This window comes from Octopus sinensis, linkage group LG4 (genome assembly GCF_006345805.1).
Source record: "Octopus sinensis linkage group LG4, ASM634580v1, whole genome shotgun sequence".
NCBI classification, from domain to species: Eukaryota; Metazoa; Mollusca; class Cephalopoda; order Octopoda; family Octopodidae; genus Octopus; species Octopus sinensis.
In genome coordinates this window covers 163,065,922-163,086,627 of record NC_043000.1, presented here as the reverse complement: position 1 = coordinate 163,086,627, position 20,706 = coordinate 163,065,922, and the positions used below count along the sequence as shown (strand labels likewise).

The 20,706-nt window shown below is 38.3% G+C and overlaps 1 protein-coding gene across 2 annotated transcripts in view; it reads left to right on the top strand.

Annotated features, from left to right (window-relative positions):
- LOC115210617 (DNA repair endonuclease XPF) overlaps positions 1 to 12,465 on the top strand; it is a 61,077-nt gene extending 48,612 nt beyond the window's left edge. For both annotated transcript variants that reach the window (XM_036502612.1, XM_029779219.2), the window contains 3 exons: positions 5,698 to 5,838; positions 8,213 to 8,299; positions 12,198 to 12,465. In XM_036502612.1, the coding sequence (XP_036358505.1) occupies positions 5,698 to 5,838; positions 8,213 to 8,299; positions 12,198 to 12,443 (474 nt within the window). In that variant the 3' untranslated portion in view covers positions 12,444 to 12,465. The remainder of the gene's footprint in view (positions 1 to 5,697; positions 5,839 to 8,212; positions 8,300 to 12,197) is intronic.
- The last annotated feature ends 8,241 nt before the right edge of the window (positions 12,466 to 20,706 follow it).

Sequence of the window (20,706 nt, the reverse complement as noted above, 5' to 3'; positions counted from 1 at the left end):
TATTTGTATGTGTAATATATCTTATTCAGTATAAATTTCATTTCATTTCCTTCAATATTATCAGAGTAATGGCAATTTTACTGAAATTTTTTAGAAGTGTACCTACTTCTGTGAGATACTGGTGTATATATATATATATATATGCACACACACGTTGTCAGTGTATCCTGTATCCGAAACAGAAGCACACTCCAAAGCATAAAGCAGTAATGTGTTAAAAGTAATTAAGTCAATGCCTGGTCACTCTATGACTGGTCATTGACTCAGTTACTTATACACACACACAAATATAGATAAACAGAGATAGAAGTAAAATAGCCAAACAAGGAAGACAGAGACCATATGATAATATAAAGATAAAGTATTATAACCTCTATGCATTTCAAACAGAAAGGCCCATCCTCACAGGTAAACATTCAACAAATATTGAGCTATACATTTCTTGGCTGTTTACTTCTTAAGTTAGGCTTTTATGCCTGAAAAATCTAAAATTTAGTAAACTTTTCCTCCTTGCATTGTAAGAAGGTCTCTGTCTCTATTATTTGGGTAGTTTCTTAATCACAATGCTTCAAGCAAGCTACAATGCTCTTCATATAAATGATGATCACATTTTAAATATATATATATATATATATATATATATATATATAGGCATAGGAGTGGCTGTGTGGTAAGTAGCTTGCTTACCAACCACATGGTTCTGGGTTCAGTCTCACTGCATGGCACCTTGTGAGTGGATTTGGTAGACGGAAACTGAAAGAAGCTCGTTATATATATATAGGTATATATATGTGTATATGTGTGTGAATGTTTGTGTGTCTGTGTTTGTCCCCCCAACATCACTTGACAACCAATGTGTTTATGTCCCCTTATGTCCCCTTAACTTAGCAGTTTGGCAAAAGAGACCGATACAATAAGTACTAGGCTTACAAAGAATAAGTCCTGGGGTTGATTTGCTCGACTAAAGGTGGTGCTCCAACATGGCCACGGTCAAATGACTGAAACAAGTATATATATATATATCTATCTTGGTGCTGGAGTGGTTGTGTGATTAAAAAGGCTGCTTCCTAACGATGTGGTCTTGGGTTCCATCCTGTTGCATAGCACCTTGGAAAAAGTCTTCTTCTATTGCCCCTGGCTGAGTAAAGCCTTGTGAGTGGATCTTGTGGATGGTGACTGAATGAAAGCCATCATATATCAGAATGGAGTCTGGTGCCTGTCCTCTGCATTCCTCTGCATATATTTGATAGGGTGCTGAAAAGTCCCTGGCTTTAAGGGTATCATGTAAGAACCTTTCTGAGTTCTTTTACAGGGCTTAGGAAAAATGAAAGTCTGCTGCAGTAAGTGTGTGAATCTGAGAGCAGAATATGTTAAGTAAATGAATAAAATTGTAATTCATCATCATCGTTTAACGTCCGTTCTCCATGCTAGCATGGGTTGGATGGTTCGACCGGGGATCTGGGAAGCCAGGGGCTGCACCAGGCTCCAGTCTGATCTGGCAGTGTTTCTACAGCTGGATGTCTTTCCTAACGCCAGCCACTCCGTGAGTGTAGTGGGTGCTTTTTACGTGCCACCTGCACAGGTGCCAGGCGAGGCTGGCAATGGCCACGGTCGGATTGGTGCATTTTACGTGCCACCGGCACGGAAGCCAGTCGAGGCGACGCTGGCATCGGCCACGATTCGGATAGCGCTTTTTACGTACCACCAGACCAGGGTCCTGGCAACTTCCGGGTGCCAGTCATAGGATTGGTTCAATTTCGATTCCGATTTTGATTTCACTTGCCCCAACAGGTCTTCACAAGCATGGGTGCCTGTCGTCGGATGAGGTTCGATTTTGACTTCGCTTACCCAATATATACATACTCACTCACACACATACATATGCATACATACAACCATACGCACGCACACACACACACACACACATATATTGTATAAATAAAGTTGTTATATTTAATTTGTTTATCTACATAATTGCCTCCATACGTTGTATATACATATATGCACACACACACACACAATAAGTATAATGATAAAGAATCTGGAGACTGGTAACATCCTCAAAATCTGTTTCCTTTCATTTTACAGTATGTCGTATATAATACCAGCAATGCACCCCGGCATTGCCTGGGTGTTATGACCTACAGCCACATTATATTACTTGTTCCTCTCTTATGGGCAGAATCGCCACATGAGGAGTATGAAGCAAACAACTCTTCTTCACAAACATGTTTTGCAGTCATTTTCTGATGATCAACTCTGCAGTTTCCATCTACCAAAGTCAGTCACTTGCCCTAGGTACCATGCAGAAGGACTGAATGTGGAACCATGTGGTTGGGAAGCAAACTTCTCAACCACACAGCCATTCTTACATCTTATATGTATTTGTGTGTTTATCGAGTATCGTGTCTCACTGTGTCTCAAAGTTAGCAGTTCATCAAACAGATGTCTATAAAATAAATGCCAGATTCAAATATGTGCTGATGTCAGTTTTATCAGTTAAAGTTTTGAAGGGGATACCTCATCATGGTGACAGTCAAAAAACTAAACCTAGTAAAATAATGTTTAAAGACTTAATAGCTTCAAATTTAAGGTAATGGATTACTAACCTCAAGATAATGAGTTCAAAACTTTGTTTTGGACTTCCACTCTATACTATAACAGTATACGTACATCTCAATCTACTTGACTTCCAACAATTAACAATTGTATTTTGAAGTTGAATAGCTAGCAGTAAGAAAGATGTCCAGATTTCTTTAAAAATTTTTTGTGCAAAATATTCTGTGAAAAAGTATTACCACACACACACACACAGGTGTGTCTGTGATAACGTGAGCTACTACAAATAGTAGCCAAATGTCTCTTAAAACACACCCTTTCATCAAAAGAAAGACACAAATTTACTGTATTTCAGGAAGAAAAAGAAAAAAAAAACTATGTGATGAGTCTGTTACATCAGAGGCAACTCTGGCCTAAACAAAACGCCGCTTTACATTAAAAGTTTATCTACTAAATAATACTACTAAAGTTGGCAATATATCTTCAAAGTTTCACTCCTTGGTAAAACATGTATTTTAAACATTTTCTCATGTTCTGACATAGATTGTTTGGGTAGAGTTGCCTCCCTTAGCTAAAGACTTCAAAATTGTGCAACCTGACCTTGTTTTCAAGGTTATTTTTGTTGTAAAAAAGAGCTGTTTTGCAAAAAACATACTTTATTTGGTAGCTGAAAGATTACTGAATCTTTTGATACCTCACACATCAAAATTGGCAACTCAGTTTTCAAATCCATATGGAACACACACACACACAGACACACACAGACACACAGACAGACAGACACTCTGTTTTATATATTAAGATAAGAATATGCTGTATGACATACCACAAAATGAAAGGAAGTAAATTTTGAGTTTGTACCAATCTCCATATTCTGTATCATTATATTTATTGGAAATATATACTCCAAATATCACAATCCAATGAAGCGAACACAGAATTACCCATCGGAGAAATTTACAGTGTGAGTGATAACACCAAGTAGTCATAGACATTAAATACTAATCGATGCAGTTAGCTGTAACCAGGAATATAAATGGAAGCTACCACAGAATCTGCCCAGAGAATATATATTTCTTTACTACCCACAAGGGGCTAAACACAGAGGGGACAAACAAGGACAGATAAACAGATTAAGACGATTACATTGACCCCAGTGCGTAACTGGTACTTAATTTATCGACCCCTAAAGGATGAAAGGCTAAGTCGACATCGGCAGAATTTGAATTCAGAACGTAGTGGCAGACGGAATACGGCTAACGTTTCTGCCAGCTCGCTGCCCAGAGAATATATCTCCCAAACTGTCTGTCTGTCTGTCTGTCTCTCTTTCTCTCACACCAACACACATAATGATATCTTTGTGTGCATTTTTATATGTGTGCATGAATGTTGAATAGGGCTTCAAAAGCTCTACACTTTTGAAGATGAGTTGAAGGAAAATCCCTATTGTGTGGCAGAATATCCAGCTGCTGAACAATTCCTCTGTAAAATGTATTTGTATAACTCATACTAGCATGGGAAAATGGATCTAAATCAAATGATATGTGTGTGGGTGTATTTGTCTGTCTCTCTGTCTTTCCTGATATATAGCTATATGTATTTATGTATAGCTTACGTATTTGCTCAAGGTTGAAAGTCAAAGGCTATTGTCATAGTGTAGAAGCGTCAGAAAGAAAAAAAACACACACACACTGTCGACTGGTATTATATTGCAGAATGAGAAATGAAATAGTCAGCCAATTGACCTTCATTTGCTATAGTATATTTGTGTGTAGTAGTAAAGCAGTCCAAGCTATGAGAAGAATTGTTTGTTGCAATTGATATTCTCTGAACATTGAAAACTTCTGAGTTGAAATTGTTTCTGAGAAGGAAGTTAGTTTTTGAGTTTTGCATTTAGTAATGTTTGGTAATATTGTAAATGCAAAGTCATTCGGATTGTGTTGATTCATGGATGTAGTGACTTTGAGGGCTTTTGATGTGACTAGTGTGGATACAATTGCCAGACTGTTTCTTTGATATATGTAGCCATAGTGTCAAGCTATTGAATTACACCTGCTTGTCTTGTCACCATTGATGAAAGATCCTGTTCATAGAACCAGTAAATATATGTCATGAAGTATCTCAGTTTCTTTCTTTCATTTTATTTTATATTTTTTGTATGTGTACAGAAGGCTAAGAAAGAATGAAAGATGATATCATTTGTGTGGAGATGAGTATTGTTAATAGTAACAGTAAGTAACCCTTAATGTACAGAAATATGAGCATCAATGATTTAACTGAATCTTGAAGTTCAATAGGTTTGAGAAAATGAAAGTTGATGAAGCTTGATCAATGCATTCTTTACGAAAGGGATGAGACTGGAAACCTTCAAACCATCTTGGTTTGATGTGTTGGTTAGATTCCAGAAGTAACCAACTTAGATGTTCTCATCTCAACACTCAAAAGTTTTGCTGATGTCTGCTTTATTTTTGTTTCATGCTGTAATGCATATATGGGAGCTTGGCTGGTTTCATTAATATATCAGTTTTTGTGTAAGGAAAAACTATTAATCCCTTGTCAAATCTTCGAAGGGAGGGGTACTGTAAGTAGCCTCTCACAACCCTTCTTACAACACAGCATTGTAGATTCTTTGTTGGGGGTTGAGGGACAGAAGATTCAACCACAAACATTTTATTTGTGGTATTTTATTCGTCTCAGAAAGACAAAAGGTGAAGTTACTCTCAGAAGGATTTGAATTCATGGTGCAAAGAATCAGAATTGAAAACACAAGCTGCTCTCTTCATGTTCTAACAACTTTGCCTTTACCGATGTGAGGGACAACTGAATTGTTTTCACCAAAGTGGTGGTTGTGGGAGGGCACTAAAAGACTTTTACTTCTTGGGCAGTGTGAACCCTTGCTATGCCACTGTCTCAGTTGACATAACTTTAAAATCTATATCAATCATTACAAGTTTGATAGATGAATTTAGTTCAGTGTCTTGCCTGAAGTATATGAAAGAAATGAGTTGTAAGCTAATGGACATGAAGCATAAATCTAAAGTAAGAAGCTTTCATTTCATGCATTTTGCCAATTTAACTTTTGCCATGATAATACTAAAAACAAAATTGGTTTTTTTTTTGTTTTTTTTTGTATTACAGAACAAGTACCAGTTGGATAACGACGTCTCCATTCGTGACAATACCTCACGCCTTGCTCTCCTCACTCTTCATTTTCCAAATCTCCGAATACTTTGGTGTCAAAACCCTTATGCAACAGCTGAATTGTTTCATGAATTAAAGGTACCAATATCACACATTTAGTGTGTACGTTTGTGTGTGAGTTTTAATGTAACCTTGCAAAGCACTGGGAGTAGGAGTCAAACTCGTGGCATAATGAATCTGCTCATATTTTGGAGAACATAATTGTTTTGTTTTGTTGTTTTATTTTTAGGCAGTGTCAGTACAATTTCACCATTTATCAGCAATATTTAGCAGGAGTGATGCTTGTACTGTTGATGAAAGCTTAATGGAATACTCAGTTGACTATTTAGAAGTCCTGCATTTGGTCGTATAAGCTTCAAAAGCATTGATTAATGTATGCAGGAGAGGCAATTTGTATATATAAAGAGAATGGACTGCAATTGTAATGATAAAGCTAAAGATCTGGAGAGACCCAAGAACTTCAGGTTTCACTGACAAAATGGTACTGGAATGAGATGAATGAAAATGTTGTGTGTGAAATATATCTGTCTGGAGAGATGAGTGTTAAAACATTGATGAGGGGATGTATTTGATGTTATTGGTTGATCCTGAACAGCTTAATGTTGAGGAGAACGCATCACACCATGTTTCCGTTGTTAGATTGCTTCTCTCTTCCATATTTTTCACAGCATTTCTTTGAGTCGTCTCAGTTTGTGGCTTTAACATGTCTGTCATCACTCCGTGTCTTTTACATTTCAAACAAATGAAGGAACCTGTATGCAGTTGTTTGACTTGTTAGAAATACTAACCAAGTCCTCTCCAATTCATTGTACCATCTTAATAAATGCAGGATTAATTTGGATAATGTAGTAGCAGTAGCTGCAGCAACTGTAGTAGATGCTACCAAAAACCGTGATGGTCAAGGTTTTGAACTTTAGTTTGCTTGGTCAAAGCTGATTTGAGGCTGGTCAACAACAACAACATATTGAATGTTTTGTTATTGGCTTTCCAATTTCAGTCACTGTTACGAAAATAGTCCAACCTTTTCTGGAGATTTGTTTGCAGAATCAACTACAGCATATTTTCTTACATTTACCTCATATCTACATTTATAGTCAAGGTATTTGTAGACTTTACTGCTATGTTGTTTGCTTAGAAAGGGCTCGGGGGCATATTGACGTGCAATGTTAGTGTACATGCACAACAGAGTGTAAACGACTTGAGAGAAAAGCTGGGCATAAGAGGCATCAGATGTGGTGTGCAAGAGAGATGACTGCGTTGGTATGGCTATGTGAGGCATATGGATGGGAACAGCTGTGTGAAGAAGTGCTGATATTTATCAGTAGAAGGAAGCTGTGGGAGAGGGAGACCCAGGAAGGCATGGGACGGGGTGGTGATGCATGATCTTTGAATGTTGGGCCTCACTGAGGCAATGGCTAGTGATTGAGACCTTTGGCGATATGCCATAATTGAGAAGAGTCATCAAGCCAAGTGAAATGATAATTGTGGTCGTTGTCAGTGTCACATAACTGGCACTTTTGCTGGTGGCATGTAGAATGTACCTTTTGAGCATTGGGCCTCATGGAGACCAGGTGGCCGATGCCAATGATGTGGAACTAACAAACTGTGCTGGTGGCACATAAAAAGCACCTTTCGAGCGCTGGGCCTTGCAGAGGCTATGACAAATGACTGAGACCTTTGGCAATATGCTGTGCTTGATAAGGAAGCTCCATCAATCCAAGTGAAATCATAGTTGTAGTAGGTACTGGTGTCATGCAACTGACACCCATGCTAGTGGCATAGAAGAGCACCTATTACACTCTCAGAGGGCATCCAGCCATAGAAGCATTGCCAAATCAGACTGGAGTCTGGTGCAGCCCCTCAGCTTACCAGCCTTAGTCAAACTATCCAACTCATGGACCATGGATGTTAAGTGATGATGATGATACATGTAGGCACATGCTACACTCACAAACTTACAAAATACTTTACTATCCTCTGGCCATCTCTTTTATCTTCTCTCTCTCTCTCTAATTCCCATATGTATGGAGCATTAAATGATACTTAGAGAGAATAAGAGAAATATAATTGCAAGGCAAGCGATATTAAAGATGCTTGTCATATTTATTCAGTCAGCAATCACAGGGATTGAAACCTGGAACCAATGTTGAAATATAAATAAATAGAGTTTAAAAATGATGTTACACCAAGACCTTTCCCCCCCAAAAAAAACAACAACAAAAACCTGTCAATGAAGTAATCAGTATCATCATTTTTATGTCTTCTTTTCTCTGCTGGCTGACAAGGGGCAGTTTAATGTTCTTTCTGATGCCAAAGGTTTTATTCACTTCCCTTGGTACATAGGGTACGTGTGAGATTAAGATAGACAAAATCACATTCACAAATATATGCATGCACAATACACACACACAAATACATACATATGACTGTTCTTTCTTTGTTTTGCATTCAGGTTGGAAGGGAACAGCCTTCTGCCTCTGCTGCCGTTGCTGTGAGTGAAACAACAGACTATATTGATAAATACAACCCAAAACCTCAGGTAAGCTTCCTTTTTTCCTCCTTGACTTTATTTCTAGAGTTGCTACCAAATGAAAAATAATTTGATCGTCAGTAAAAATGACTCCACTATAAATCATCATCATTTAATGTCCGTTTTCCATGCTGGCATGGATTGGATGGTTTGACAGGAGCTGGTAGGGCAGGAAGCCTCACTGGGATCCATTGTCTGTTTTGACATGGTTCCTACAGCTGGATGCCCTTCCTAGCCCCAGCATAAAACCAATTTCTATAATTTTATATTCTTTTACATGTTCAGTCTAACTAAGCTTTTGTTGTTCATATTCATAGTATCTCTGAAGTAGTTTCACTCTCCTATACCAATGGTGTTAACTGTTGATGGTGGTGATTGAATGTATAAATAATCCTTCATCACTGCCTTAGCAAGTTTGCTAAAATTATGTTTTGCCCTTAAGAGGTCAGAATAAGACTGAAACTTCCCTGGAAAATGGAAATATTAACCATTGACTAATAAGGTTTTATATAGGTATATGTTTATTTTTAATTAGATTAAAATATGTTAGCACTTTTCTTTTGTTATTTATCTATATAGTAGTGCATCATCATCATCATCATTACATCACCCTATGTTTGTATGTGTTTCTATGTTGCCATGGTGTGACCTGGTTGTCAAGGTCTGAATTTGTCTTGATTGGAAGTTACCACCCTCCTAGACAGGTTGGGGACTACATCTCACTTGTATATTCCAGTTTTGGCATTGTTCCTAAAGCTGGATGCCCTCCTTTCTCTAACCACTATATAGAGTGTTAGTAGGTATGTCTTATTCTGGAACCAGCACTAAAGAGGTTGCCTTGTTGCCTGCAAGACTAAAGAGTTCTCTTTAGTGCCGCGTCACTGGCCCCTGTGCCAGTGGCATATAAAAAGCACTATTCAAGTGTGGCAGATGCCAGTGCCACCAGATTGGCGCCCATGCTGGTGGAGCATAAAAAGCACCATTGGTGTGTGACTTATGCCAGTACCGCCTGACTGGCTTCCTTGCTTTGGCATATAAAAAAGCACCATTTGAGTGTGGTCAATGCCAGTACCACTTGACTGGCTCTCATGCTGGTGGCACATAAAAAGCACCCAGTACACTTTTGGAGTGGTTGGCATTAGGAAGGGCGTCCATCTGTAGAAACCTTGCCAGATCAGATTAGAGCCTGGTGCAGCCTCCCAGCTTGCCTGTCCTCAGTCAAACCATCCAACTCATACCAGCATGGAAAGTGGACGTTAAATGATGACGATGATTATGATATATACCAGTATGGAAAGCGAATGTTAAATGATGATGATGATATAATATATATATATATATATATATATATATATATATATATATATATATAGCAAAGTTAAATTGTAAGGTACCACATGAGTGGAAATATATATGAAAGAAGGTTTGAAAATGCAATTTAAAAGATGTTTATTCACTTGACCGGTTTAATTTTTTTAGAAAAAGATTGTCAAAAGTAAAATGTAAAGCTTTGTAAAAGCTTTGTTGTGTTAAATATTGGTTGTCACAAAAGATTACAATACATATTTACATTCTCTGATAATAATAAGAAAATGTTAAAAACAGTTTACAAGGAAATATCGTGAGAAAATATTAAACAAAAATTTCAAAAAAATATATTGGGATTTCATTTAAAGTCATGTTTGTTTGGAAGTATCTATATATATACACAGAAGGATCTATTTCAAATCTTCCTTCATATATATATATATATATATATATATATATATATATATACATATACATATAGAGTGTTAGTAGGTACATATCTGTGCCTGTGGCACGTAAAAAGCACCCACTACACTCACGGCATGGTTGGCGTTAGGAAGGGCATCCAGCTGTAGAAACACTGCCAGATCAGACTGGGCCTGATGCAGCCTTCTGGCTTCCCAGACCCCAGTTGAACCGTCCAACCCCTGCTAGCATGGAAAGCGGACGCTAAACGATGATGATGATGATATACACATATTATCTTTTATCTTCTACTTATTTCAGTTATCAACTGCAGTCATGAAGGGATTTAGTCATCCAAATAAACCCCATTACTTATTTTCTAAGTCTAATACTTATTCTATTAGTCACTTTTGCCAAGCGTTTAAGTTACAGAGATGTAAACAAACCAACATATGGTTGTTAAGTGGTAGGAACAAAGACACACACACACACACAATATTCTTTTACAGTTTCCTTCCTCCAAATTCAGTCATGAGGCATTGATCAGCCCAGGGCTATAGCAGAAGACATTTGCCCAAGGTGTTGTGCAGTGAAACGGAACCTGAAACCGTATGGTAGCAATGTGAATTTCTTAACCATACACCCAACCCAGCACTTATTAACTGAAGATTTACAAGTGAAATTAGTAATTTCCATTTTAGAGATAAGAGATTAGTTGAGAGTGCCACTCCCAAACAGTTGAAGGAATCTGGGGTAGAGGTAGACCCAGGAAGACATGGGAGGAGCTGGTCAAGCGTGACCTTTGAATGTTGGGCCTCACAGAGTCAATGACGAAAGACCGAGGCCTCTGGAGATATACTGTGATTGCGAAGACCCGACAAATGAAGTGAGTTCATGGCTCGCAGGACGGCCTGCTGTGCTAGAGGAGACCTAATGAGTCAAGTACATCAAAATAAAAATCAAATGGAAATTGAAGTTGTGATACCCGTGCTGGTGGCATGTAAAAAGCACCATCTGAACGTGGTCGATGCCAGCACCACTTTGACTGGTGTCCGTGCCGGTGGCATGTAGAAAGCACCAACCAATCATGGCTATTGTCAGCCTCCTCTGGCCCCTGTGCCGGTGGCATGTAAAAAGAACCCACTACACTCACGGAGTGGTTGGCGTTAGGAAGGGCATCCAGCTGTAGAAACACTGCCAGATCAGACTGGAGCCTGGTGCAGCCTCCTGGCTGTGATTGGAAAGCGGATGTTAAACGATGATGATGATGATGATGATGAAGCTTTAGTGTCAGTGGTTGCCTTTGTCTAGATTGATTCAAGCATCTCCTTGAAAGCTTTCTTGCAAGCTTTTGTTGTTGTTGCTATTGTTGCTTATCTCTAAGTCTGATCTGATCCAATAGATCTAGTTATATGTATGATTATGTTGGTTATTCTTTTTCTTGTTTCAGTCATTAGACGGTGGCCATGCTGGGGCACCACCTCGAGGAATTTTAGTCCAATTAATCAACCCAAGTACTTATTTTGAAACCTGGTACTTATTCTGTTGGTCTCTTTTGCCAAACAGCTAAGTTACAGGGATGGGGATGTAAACACACTATCACCAGTTGTCAGTCGGTGTTTGGAGACAGACAGACAGATACACACATTCATGATGTCCACTCACAAGGCTTTGGTTAGCCCAAGACTGTAGTAGAAGACACTTACCCAAGGTGCCATGCAGTGGGACTGAACCCAGAACCATGTGGTTGGGAAGCCTTTATGAAGGAAGGGAATGAGTTGTGGGAGATTTGGCTATCATTTCTAGCAGGTAATGGTATCATAGCCAATAATAGCTCTTTCACTGACTTTAACCAGTTTTACAAACTATTTTTCTACACAAACATAGCTAAGATAGTTTCATTTTGTTGGAGCTATTTATTTTACATCTTGATTTTCCTTACTAACTCTGTTTTGAATGGTAAATTTGCTTTTGGCACCGATGTAACTAAGGCTTGGAAGCCTGTGTTTTTCCAAGGAAACAGTTTGAAACTAAACCTATAGTTCCAATCATACAGCTACACTAAGACACTTCTTCTGTTTGTGTTGGCACTTGGATTTCACTTTTACAACATTCAACTATTCAAATTTTATTCTAATTTTTCTTAATGTCTTTATAAGAACAATTTTAAAATAATTTATTTTTACTATTTCAGGACTTTCTTCTGAAATTACCCGGAGTCAATTTGAAAAACTATCGGCTTATTATGAACAAAGTGACGAATATTTATGAATTGAGTCAGCTGACTGAGGAAGAACTGACGAAGATTTTGGGCAATGCTAGCAATGCACAACAGTTGTTAAGATTTCTAAGGTCAAAAGCAGATGGTTTGCATCAGGTAGGCCTTTTTTCAGCGCCAAGTAAACCAGAGAAAAAACGGCCATTTAAAAGAAAATTATGAAATAAATGAAGTTGAAGACAAACTGGGAAGTTTTTGTTACTTGTTGGGCAATATAATGTTACCCGTGCTTACCCTCATCCATGGTCTGAGTTTTTTCGTTTTCTAACTTACATTACTGAATCAAGTATGTATATGTTTGAAGTGTATGTTAGAGAAGCTGGCAGAAACATTAGCATGCCGGGCGAAATGCGTAGCCGTATTTCGTCTGCCGTTACGTTCTGAGTTCAAATTCTGTCGAGGTCGACTTCACCTTTCATCCTTTCAGGGTCGATTAAATAAGTACCAGCTACGCACTGGGGTTGATATAATCGACTTAATCCGTTTGTCTGTCCTTGTTTGTTCTCTCTGTGTTTAGCCCCTTGTGGGTAGTAAAGAAATAGATTAATTAATGATGGTTACAGTGAGTTGTGAAAGTAAGTCACTGTTGATCTAAACTTTTGATTTGGAAAGTTATTACACGCAAAACACTTTATTTCACGTTGCTCCAGTTCACTCAGCTGTAGAAATGAGTTGCGACATCACTGGTGCCAAGCTGTATCGGCCCCTTTGCCTCTCCCTTGGATAACATCAGTGGTGTGGAGAGGCGAGGCTGGTATGCATGGGTGACCGCTGGTCTTCAATAAACAACTTTGCATGGACTTGTGCCTTGGAGGGGAACTTTCTAGATGCAATCCCATGGTCATTCATGTTTGAAGGGGGTCCGAGAAATCACACATGGTAATCATTGACAAATTAATTGTAGTTATAATTACTGTTAATAAATAAACCATTTTCTGATTATTAGTGGCATTGGTAATTAATAGAACATTGTAGCATGGATGATACTGGTTCTGAGGCGAGGTTACTACTGATTGGGATTATTGTCAATGAAAGTAATTAGATCAGTTATGGTAATTTGGTTATTATTGGAGGCAATCATAGGACCAGGGATGTTGACAGTAGTAAATAATCACAAGTAGTTATTCATTCTTGTTACAATCATTGATAATTGTAGAATTTATAATCTTTGTCATGGTAGACAATGGATGATCTGAAGCCATTACATGTGGTTGCCTGGCAATGTTAAAAAATTTGTACAAGCAACTATGGTTTACAAATTGCTATTATTTTCCTCCCCACCATATGTATATATGTGTATTTATTAAAAAGAAGTTTGAAAACGCCACTATATAAGATAAATTTTAATTTTCTTAGAGATTTTACATGTTTTGGTTCTTCTTGAAAAAAACGAACCTTATCAAAAATATTTTAAAAAGTCAAATGTAATTAAAAAGTTCATAATTGTTTCTTACTAGTCTCAACAGAGTTCATGTGGTGGTTTTTTTTTTTTTTGGTGGGGAGCATAATGGCTGTCTTGTGTGTTGGCTACAATCGTTGGCTGTAGTCATAAAAGTGTATATATGTGAATGTATATGTGTATATATATATATGCCTGGAAATTTGATCTAGCAACTATGGTTTACAAATTGCTATTATTTTCCTCCCCACCATATATATATATATATATATATAGATTATATATATATATATATATAATATATATATGCCTGGATGTTTTAATCCCTTTTTTACTTTTAAGTATGTACTGTGTGTGTATGTATTGGTTGATGAGGGACAATTTATTTATTTTTGAAAAATGAAGTTTTCATAGTGACAGCCACTTAGCTATTTTAACTTACAAGCAATGGAGAAGTGAATTTTCTCCAACTGAAAACTTCCATAGGCATCCAAATATATCATTGACCCTATCCCTGAGAGCCCATGTAAAATCAGTTGAATATGCATTTCACATGCAAAATGTAACCATTTGGCTTGCGAAAAGAATCTGATGAAGGACTTATCTTTAATTTGATTTTATCCGCCAAAGGAAAGCTACTAACCAACATTCTGTTTCTGAAAATGTAATCATAATTTTTCTGCTTATTCCTATTTTTTGTATTTGCTCTTTATAAAATATCTATCACCATCTTTCTTTTAAGAAATGTCTAAGATTTCATACATTGACAAAAGCCACAAAATTATAGGGAATTTTATAGTTGACTTCCATGGTAGGTGACTGCAGAACATATAAAGACATAATAACAGATAAAATGATAGCTTTTATGTACGACTGGCTGAAACTAACCAAATTAATTTCAGTACTTGATTGGTACTTACTTTATTGGCACACTAGAAGGATGAAAGGTAAAATCAACTCTGATGAGACCTAATCAAATGTGGGTACAGCTAATTGCTGCAAGGTAATTTATTTGGCACTAATGAGCTCTAACATTGGCACACGGAGAAAAAATTTCAAGGAGGATGTTGTTGACTAATTCAGCCTCAGTACTTGACTGATACATTTGAGGGAAAGTATAATTAATGAAGTAAACTCTACTATATGACTGGTATTTTTGATGGAAGCTATAATTAATAAAATTAACTCTGGTGTTTAGTTGTTATATTGATTTCAAATTTTGACATGGGGCTTGCAATTCTTGGGGAGGGAGTAAGTTGATTTCATCGATTGCTGTATTTAACTGATACTTATTTTATCGAACCTGAAAGGATGAAAGGCAAAGTCGACTTTGGCAGAATTTTAACTCAGAGTGTGAAAATGAACAAAATGCTGCTCACCACCTTGTTACTTTATTATATTAACCACAAAAGGATGAAAGATAATGTTAGTCATGCAAGGATTTGAACTCTTGATTCTGACATAGACCCAAGCCTTGTGAATGAAGCTAGGTAGAAATAGAAATTGTTTGGAAGCATAGTGATGGCTTGGAACTCTAGTTGAAAGGGCCAGACTTTAGTATGATTAGAATAGTTCCAGCCATGGCCATCTTTTCTTCTTTTGTCTAATGTATCCACCTTTAACCCTTTCGTTACCAATCTGGCTCTGGCTCTGTTTTTGTAAGTTTTGAATTAAAAATCTTTCACTAAACCTTAGTCACAATTTATGCTCTTAACACTAGCTTAATGATAACAAAGTTATTTTACTAGATTCTTTGTTATATTTAAAGTAATTGAAAGAAACAAAGAACATCTGAAAATAAAAGAAAAGGTTAATGAAGTAGGGGAGACTTGGCTTCTATTTTTAGCTGTCCAGGTAGTTACATAGAGACTCAATTGCTTCTAGCAAGTTAATGTTGAATAGAGATGACTACTTCCTGCATTGCATTTACTGCTACATGCAGTGGTTTATTAGTAGTAAAAAATTACCCTAATGTTGACTTCACCCTCCTCCCATGATATCATCATTGGTCGGTTCAGATAGTTGACACCTCACACTTGCAATAATTTATATATTGTGTCTTAGCAAAATATTTTCTTTTAAACCGTGAAGTTTAACTGGAGGTAAAAGGAGAGGATCGATATTTTCAATCGATAATATTGAAAATGTGGTGCAAAGTATTCAGGGGACTTAATTTTCGTTGGCCAGCGTGTGTTTGGAGTATACAATTGATGGAAATCAACACCAGTGTTTATATTATCAGCAACCAGGAAAAATTTGAATTTGGGGTAACATTAGAACTACAATGTCAAGGAATGTAACTAAATGTTGCATAATCACCTAATTTATCGACATCCTACTACTTTTGCCATCACAATGTTCACATGGTAAAGTCAGTCGGTTATTGGACAAAAATAGATTGCATTATTTAGTTGTGTTTTCTTTTGCTTTGTGCATTCAAATCTTGCCAAATTTAACTTTGCTTTTCTTCTTTTTGAGGTCAATAAAATGAAAAAAACTAGTTAGGTACTGTGGTTGAATTAATCCATTATAACAATTCCATGCCAGGTGTGGCTTATGGTGTCATATGAGCACCAATAACTGGGTTGTCATAGCAAACAATGTGAACTAGCAATGAAGGTAGTTATATACAGCAAGGTAGTTATATACATAGGCATGGCCAAACAGTTAAGCTATCCGGTTTACATTCATGATATATCAGATTCAATCCCATTGCATAGCAGCATAGGCAAGGTGTTTATGTTGATTTTTTTTTTTCCTATCCTTTTGCCATAGCATCAGGTTGATCCAAAACCTGTGACTGAAACTAAGTAGATAGAAACTGTCTGGAAACCCATTGATGGTCTGGACCTGTAATTCAAAGGACAAGTTTTTTAAATCACTGATTGACCCTACCCTGCGATTGTATTGTAGGTACATGTATCTAAGATATACCCAGCCATTTACATGCTGATTCATTGAGTAGACTATTCTTATGGTCAGACATTTGGAATGCTTGTCACTAAAATCAACGGAGATTCATTTAAATTTCTAGCTATTTTGTATACGAAATCAAGAACCAAAAAGTGATTTGAACAAGTAACAGGCTTAATTTAGTGAAGGGTAAAAATCGATTTTGTAGAATAAAAGGTAAAGTCCACCTGAGTGGAATTTGAAATCAGATCGCAAGAGAATTAAATGCTGCGAGGTATTTTATATGGTGTCTGTCGTTTCCATCTGATTCGTAACATCAGCACACGGGCACGATGTTACGAAGATTTGAACTGAGTACAATACATACGGATATATAACGACTATTTTATTCACTGAGAATGTGAGAATGAGAGGCAATGTTGCCTTGGCGAGAATTGGTCTCAGAACGTCAAGGTATATATCTAAATACCGCAAAAGTTTTCTGTATAAATAATTTTGATGCACACAAAACCACTAATCTGGTGGTTGCTTATAATAAATTATATCGACACCATTACTGATGTTTATTTTATCGATCCAGAAAGGATGAAAGGCAAAATTAACTCTAGCGGAATCTGGACTTAAGACATTAATAGTCATTAGGAAAAACCGCAAGGAATTTTTGTTTAAATAATCATTAACATCTAAATGTTGCGTAGGTGTTCATACCTGTCTCGTATTTTACTTAATTTTCAGTTTATTCCGCTCCTTCGTTAAATTGTTTTCTCTGAAACCACATCGTATTTCCTAGAATTTCTCGATGTTTGTTTTATTTTTGAAGTTTAAAATATTTACAATCATGCTTTATATTGCCGTCTTCCTTGCTGAAAAGAATTTTCCCCAAATTTGTAGAATTTGCTTTCTTCCATATCTCAACCATGACTCTACGAGCAGTACCATTTCGGAGAAAGCCTTCACCTTTACTTCTCGAGTTGCAACCAATTCCACACTACACCATTGGCATATCTCCCGACAAATCTGTCTCTTTCTGTCTCATCAGGTTCCTCACTTTGCATGCACACACGCTCGATGCGAAAGTACCTCCGGTTGTTTCAAACGAAAAGACCGCCGGCCTTGATACCTCTGTCCTTAAACATCCCTGAGCTTGTCTCTGCGTTTACTAAACTATTTTATTCTTCTGTCAATACAGGAATATACTTTTATTTTTGGAAGCAATTTAGACTGTATCTCATCCTCAAGAAAGGTAAATACTGACCCTGCTGACTACCCTCCTATCACACTCACTTCCAATTTCTCTAAAATAATTCTTTCTCCAACAGGAACAAGGCCTGAAATTTTGTGTGTGTGGTGGTGGGTCTAACCGAATACATCGACCACCAGTTCTCAGCTGCTACTTATTTTATCGACCCCGAAAGGAAGAAAAGCAAAGTCGACCTCGCGGGGAATTTGAACTCCGAACGTAAAGCCAGAAAATTAAAAATGCACTTTGTCCAGCATGCTAACGATTCTGCTAGTTCTAACAACCATTAACAACAATGTTCTCTACCACCTTGTATCTCTCTCTCCCTATCTATCTTTCTCTTTCTCATCTCTCCTTCTCCTTAACGACGCGTACGGTTTCCGTAAGCCAGAGGTCTCATATTAAAGAACATTTATGAAAGCAATGTTACTATCTTCTACACAAGCAAAGCTTTCGACCATATTTGGTATTCAAATCTTTTATTGAAACTGGTTGCCTATGGGTTCCATTCGTCTCTCATCTCTTCAATTTGTAGTTCTCTTTCTGACAGCATTATCGCAACGTGTTGATGGAGCTTTTTTAAGATCCACACTTTAACATATCCGTTGTGCTCCACTTTTGTTCTTCACACTTTTCTCTCTATATATATAATTGACCTGCTTGCTGTTACACTCAACAACATCCACTCTTGTTTAGATGTTACTGACCTTCATTCTTCTCTAACCTTCCCTAATCACGCATCATCATTGGTATTGTATTGTATTGGCATCCTTTCTGTCTCGGGAGACAATGGAGTTGCGCATTTTTTTTTTTTTTTCTAGGTCTAGTCCGGCTGTTATATTTTATTTCCTGTTACATTTCTTGCTGTGGCTGTGTAGTCCTATCCTGGACAAACACTCCCTCTGGCAGGTACTGCAAATGTAGCGAAGACTGTTCCTGGCTGGTTGTAGTGCCATAGTCTCTTGTTTATGTCTCTTCCTTTCTTTCCATTTCTCCTCTCTCTTTCTGTCACTCCTCTGTATACCCTCTTTTACTGTACGTCGCCATTCTCCACGGTTGCCGGCGACTGCCTCCCAACCGCTAATGTTGATGTTGCAGGCCTTCATATCCCTTTTGCAAACATCCTTGTAACGTAGGATCGGTCTACCCACAGACCTAGTACCCCTAGCAAGCTCTCCGTAGAGTATGTCCTTGGGGATTCTGCCATCTTTCATACGGCTAACATGCCCAAGCCATCTCTTTGTGTGAGGAGTGCAAACATGCTTGGTATTCCTGCTTGCCTGAGGACATCTTTGTTGGGGATATGATTCTGCCATTTGATGTGGAGGATTTTTCGGAGGCAGCGCAGGTGAAAGATGTTTAGGCGACGCTCTTGGCGTGTGTATAGCGTCCAGGTCTCGCTTCCATACAGTAGAGTGCTGAGTAAACATGCCTGGTAGATCTTCATTTTTGTGGTCTTGGTCATCTTATTGTTGTCTCAAGCCCGTTTGGAGAGTTGGGCCATCGCAGCAGCTGCCTTGCCAATGCGTATATTGAGCTCAGCGTCAAGGGAAAGGTTGTAGGTGACGGTAGAGCCCAGATAGGTAAACTTCACCTCTTGTAATCTGTGGTCTCCAATATGTATGTTTGGGATGTCCGATGTAGCCTGGCCCATGATGTTGGTCTTCTTAAGGCTGATAGCTAAGCCAAAGTCGTTACATGCTTGCTCAAAACAGTTAATGAGCCTTTGGAGGGCTTCTTCTGTGTGTGTTACCAGAGCGGCATCATCAGCAAATAACATCTCCTTGATCAGGACGTTTCTGATTTTGGTCTTGGCACGCAGGCGCGAGAGATTGAACAGTTTCCCGTCACTTCTACTGTGCAGAAACACTCCATCATCTGATGTCTGAAAGGCATGTGACAGCAAGAGTGAGAAGAAGATGCCAAACAATGTAGGAGCGAGGACACAGCCTTGCTTTACCCCGTTTTTTATTTGGAAGGCGGCTGATGTTGAACCGTTGTGCTGTATGGTGCCTTGCATGTCATCATGGAAAGACTTGATGATCCTCAGCAGCTTTGGTGGACATCCGATTTTTTGGAGCAGGAGGAAGAGGCCTGTTCTGCTTACCGAGTCAAAAGCCTTTGTTAGATCAATGAAGGCCATATATAATGGCATTTTCTGTTCTCTGGACTTCTCCTGAAGTTGGCGTATGGAGAATATCATATCGATAGTTGATCTGCTTCTTCTAAAGCCACACTGCGATTCCGGATAGATTCGAGAAGCAAGTAGTTGTAGCCTGGCCAGGATAACGCGGGCAAAGGTCTTTCCAACAGTGCTTAGAAGGGATATACCACGGTAATTGTTACAATCACCACAGTCACCTTTGTTTTTGTAGAGCGTAATGATGTTGGCATCCCGCATATCCTGAGGGACTGTACCCTCTTCCCAGCACTGACACAGAAGCTCATGAAGGTGCCGAAGCAGGATGGTGTTTTTGCCGGCTTTGATGATCTCTGAGAGGATGCCGTCTTTTCCCGGAGCCTTATTTCTTGCTAGGGAGTCAACAGCCTTGGTGAGCTCTGCTATAGATGGCGGACTGTCAAGTTCGCACATGACTGGCAAGATCTTGACACTCTCGACTGCAGCCTCAGCCACTGTGGTCTCCCGTGAGTAGAGATCCTGGTAGGGCTCCACCCATCTATCCATTTGCTTGCCTTGATCCCTGATGAGATCTCCAGTAGTTGATTTCAGAGGGGCTGACTTGGTTGCGGATGGACCGAGGGCCTTCTTCAAACCAGCATACATCCCACGGGTGTCGCCCCTGTCAGCAGCTGACTGGATACTCTGACAGATTTCCTGCCAATACCTATTTGCACAGCGTCTGGTTGTCAGT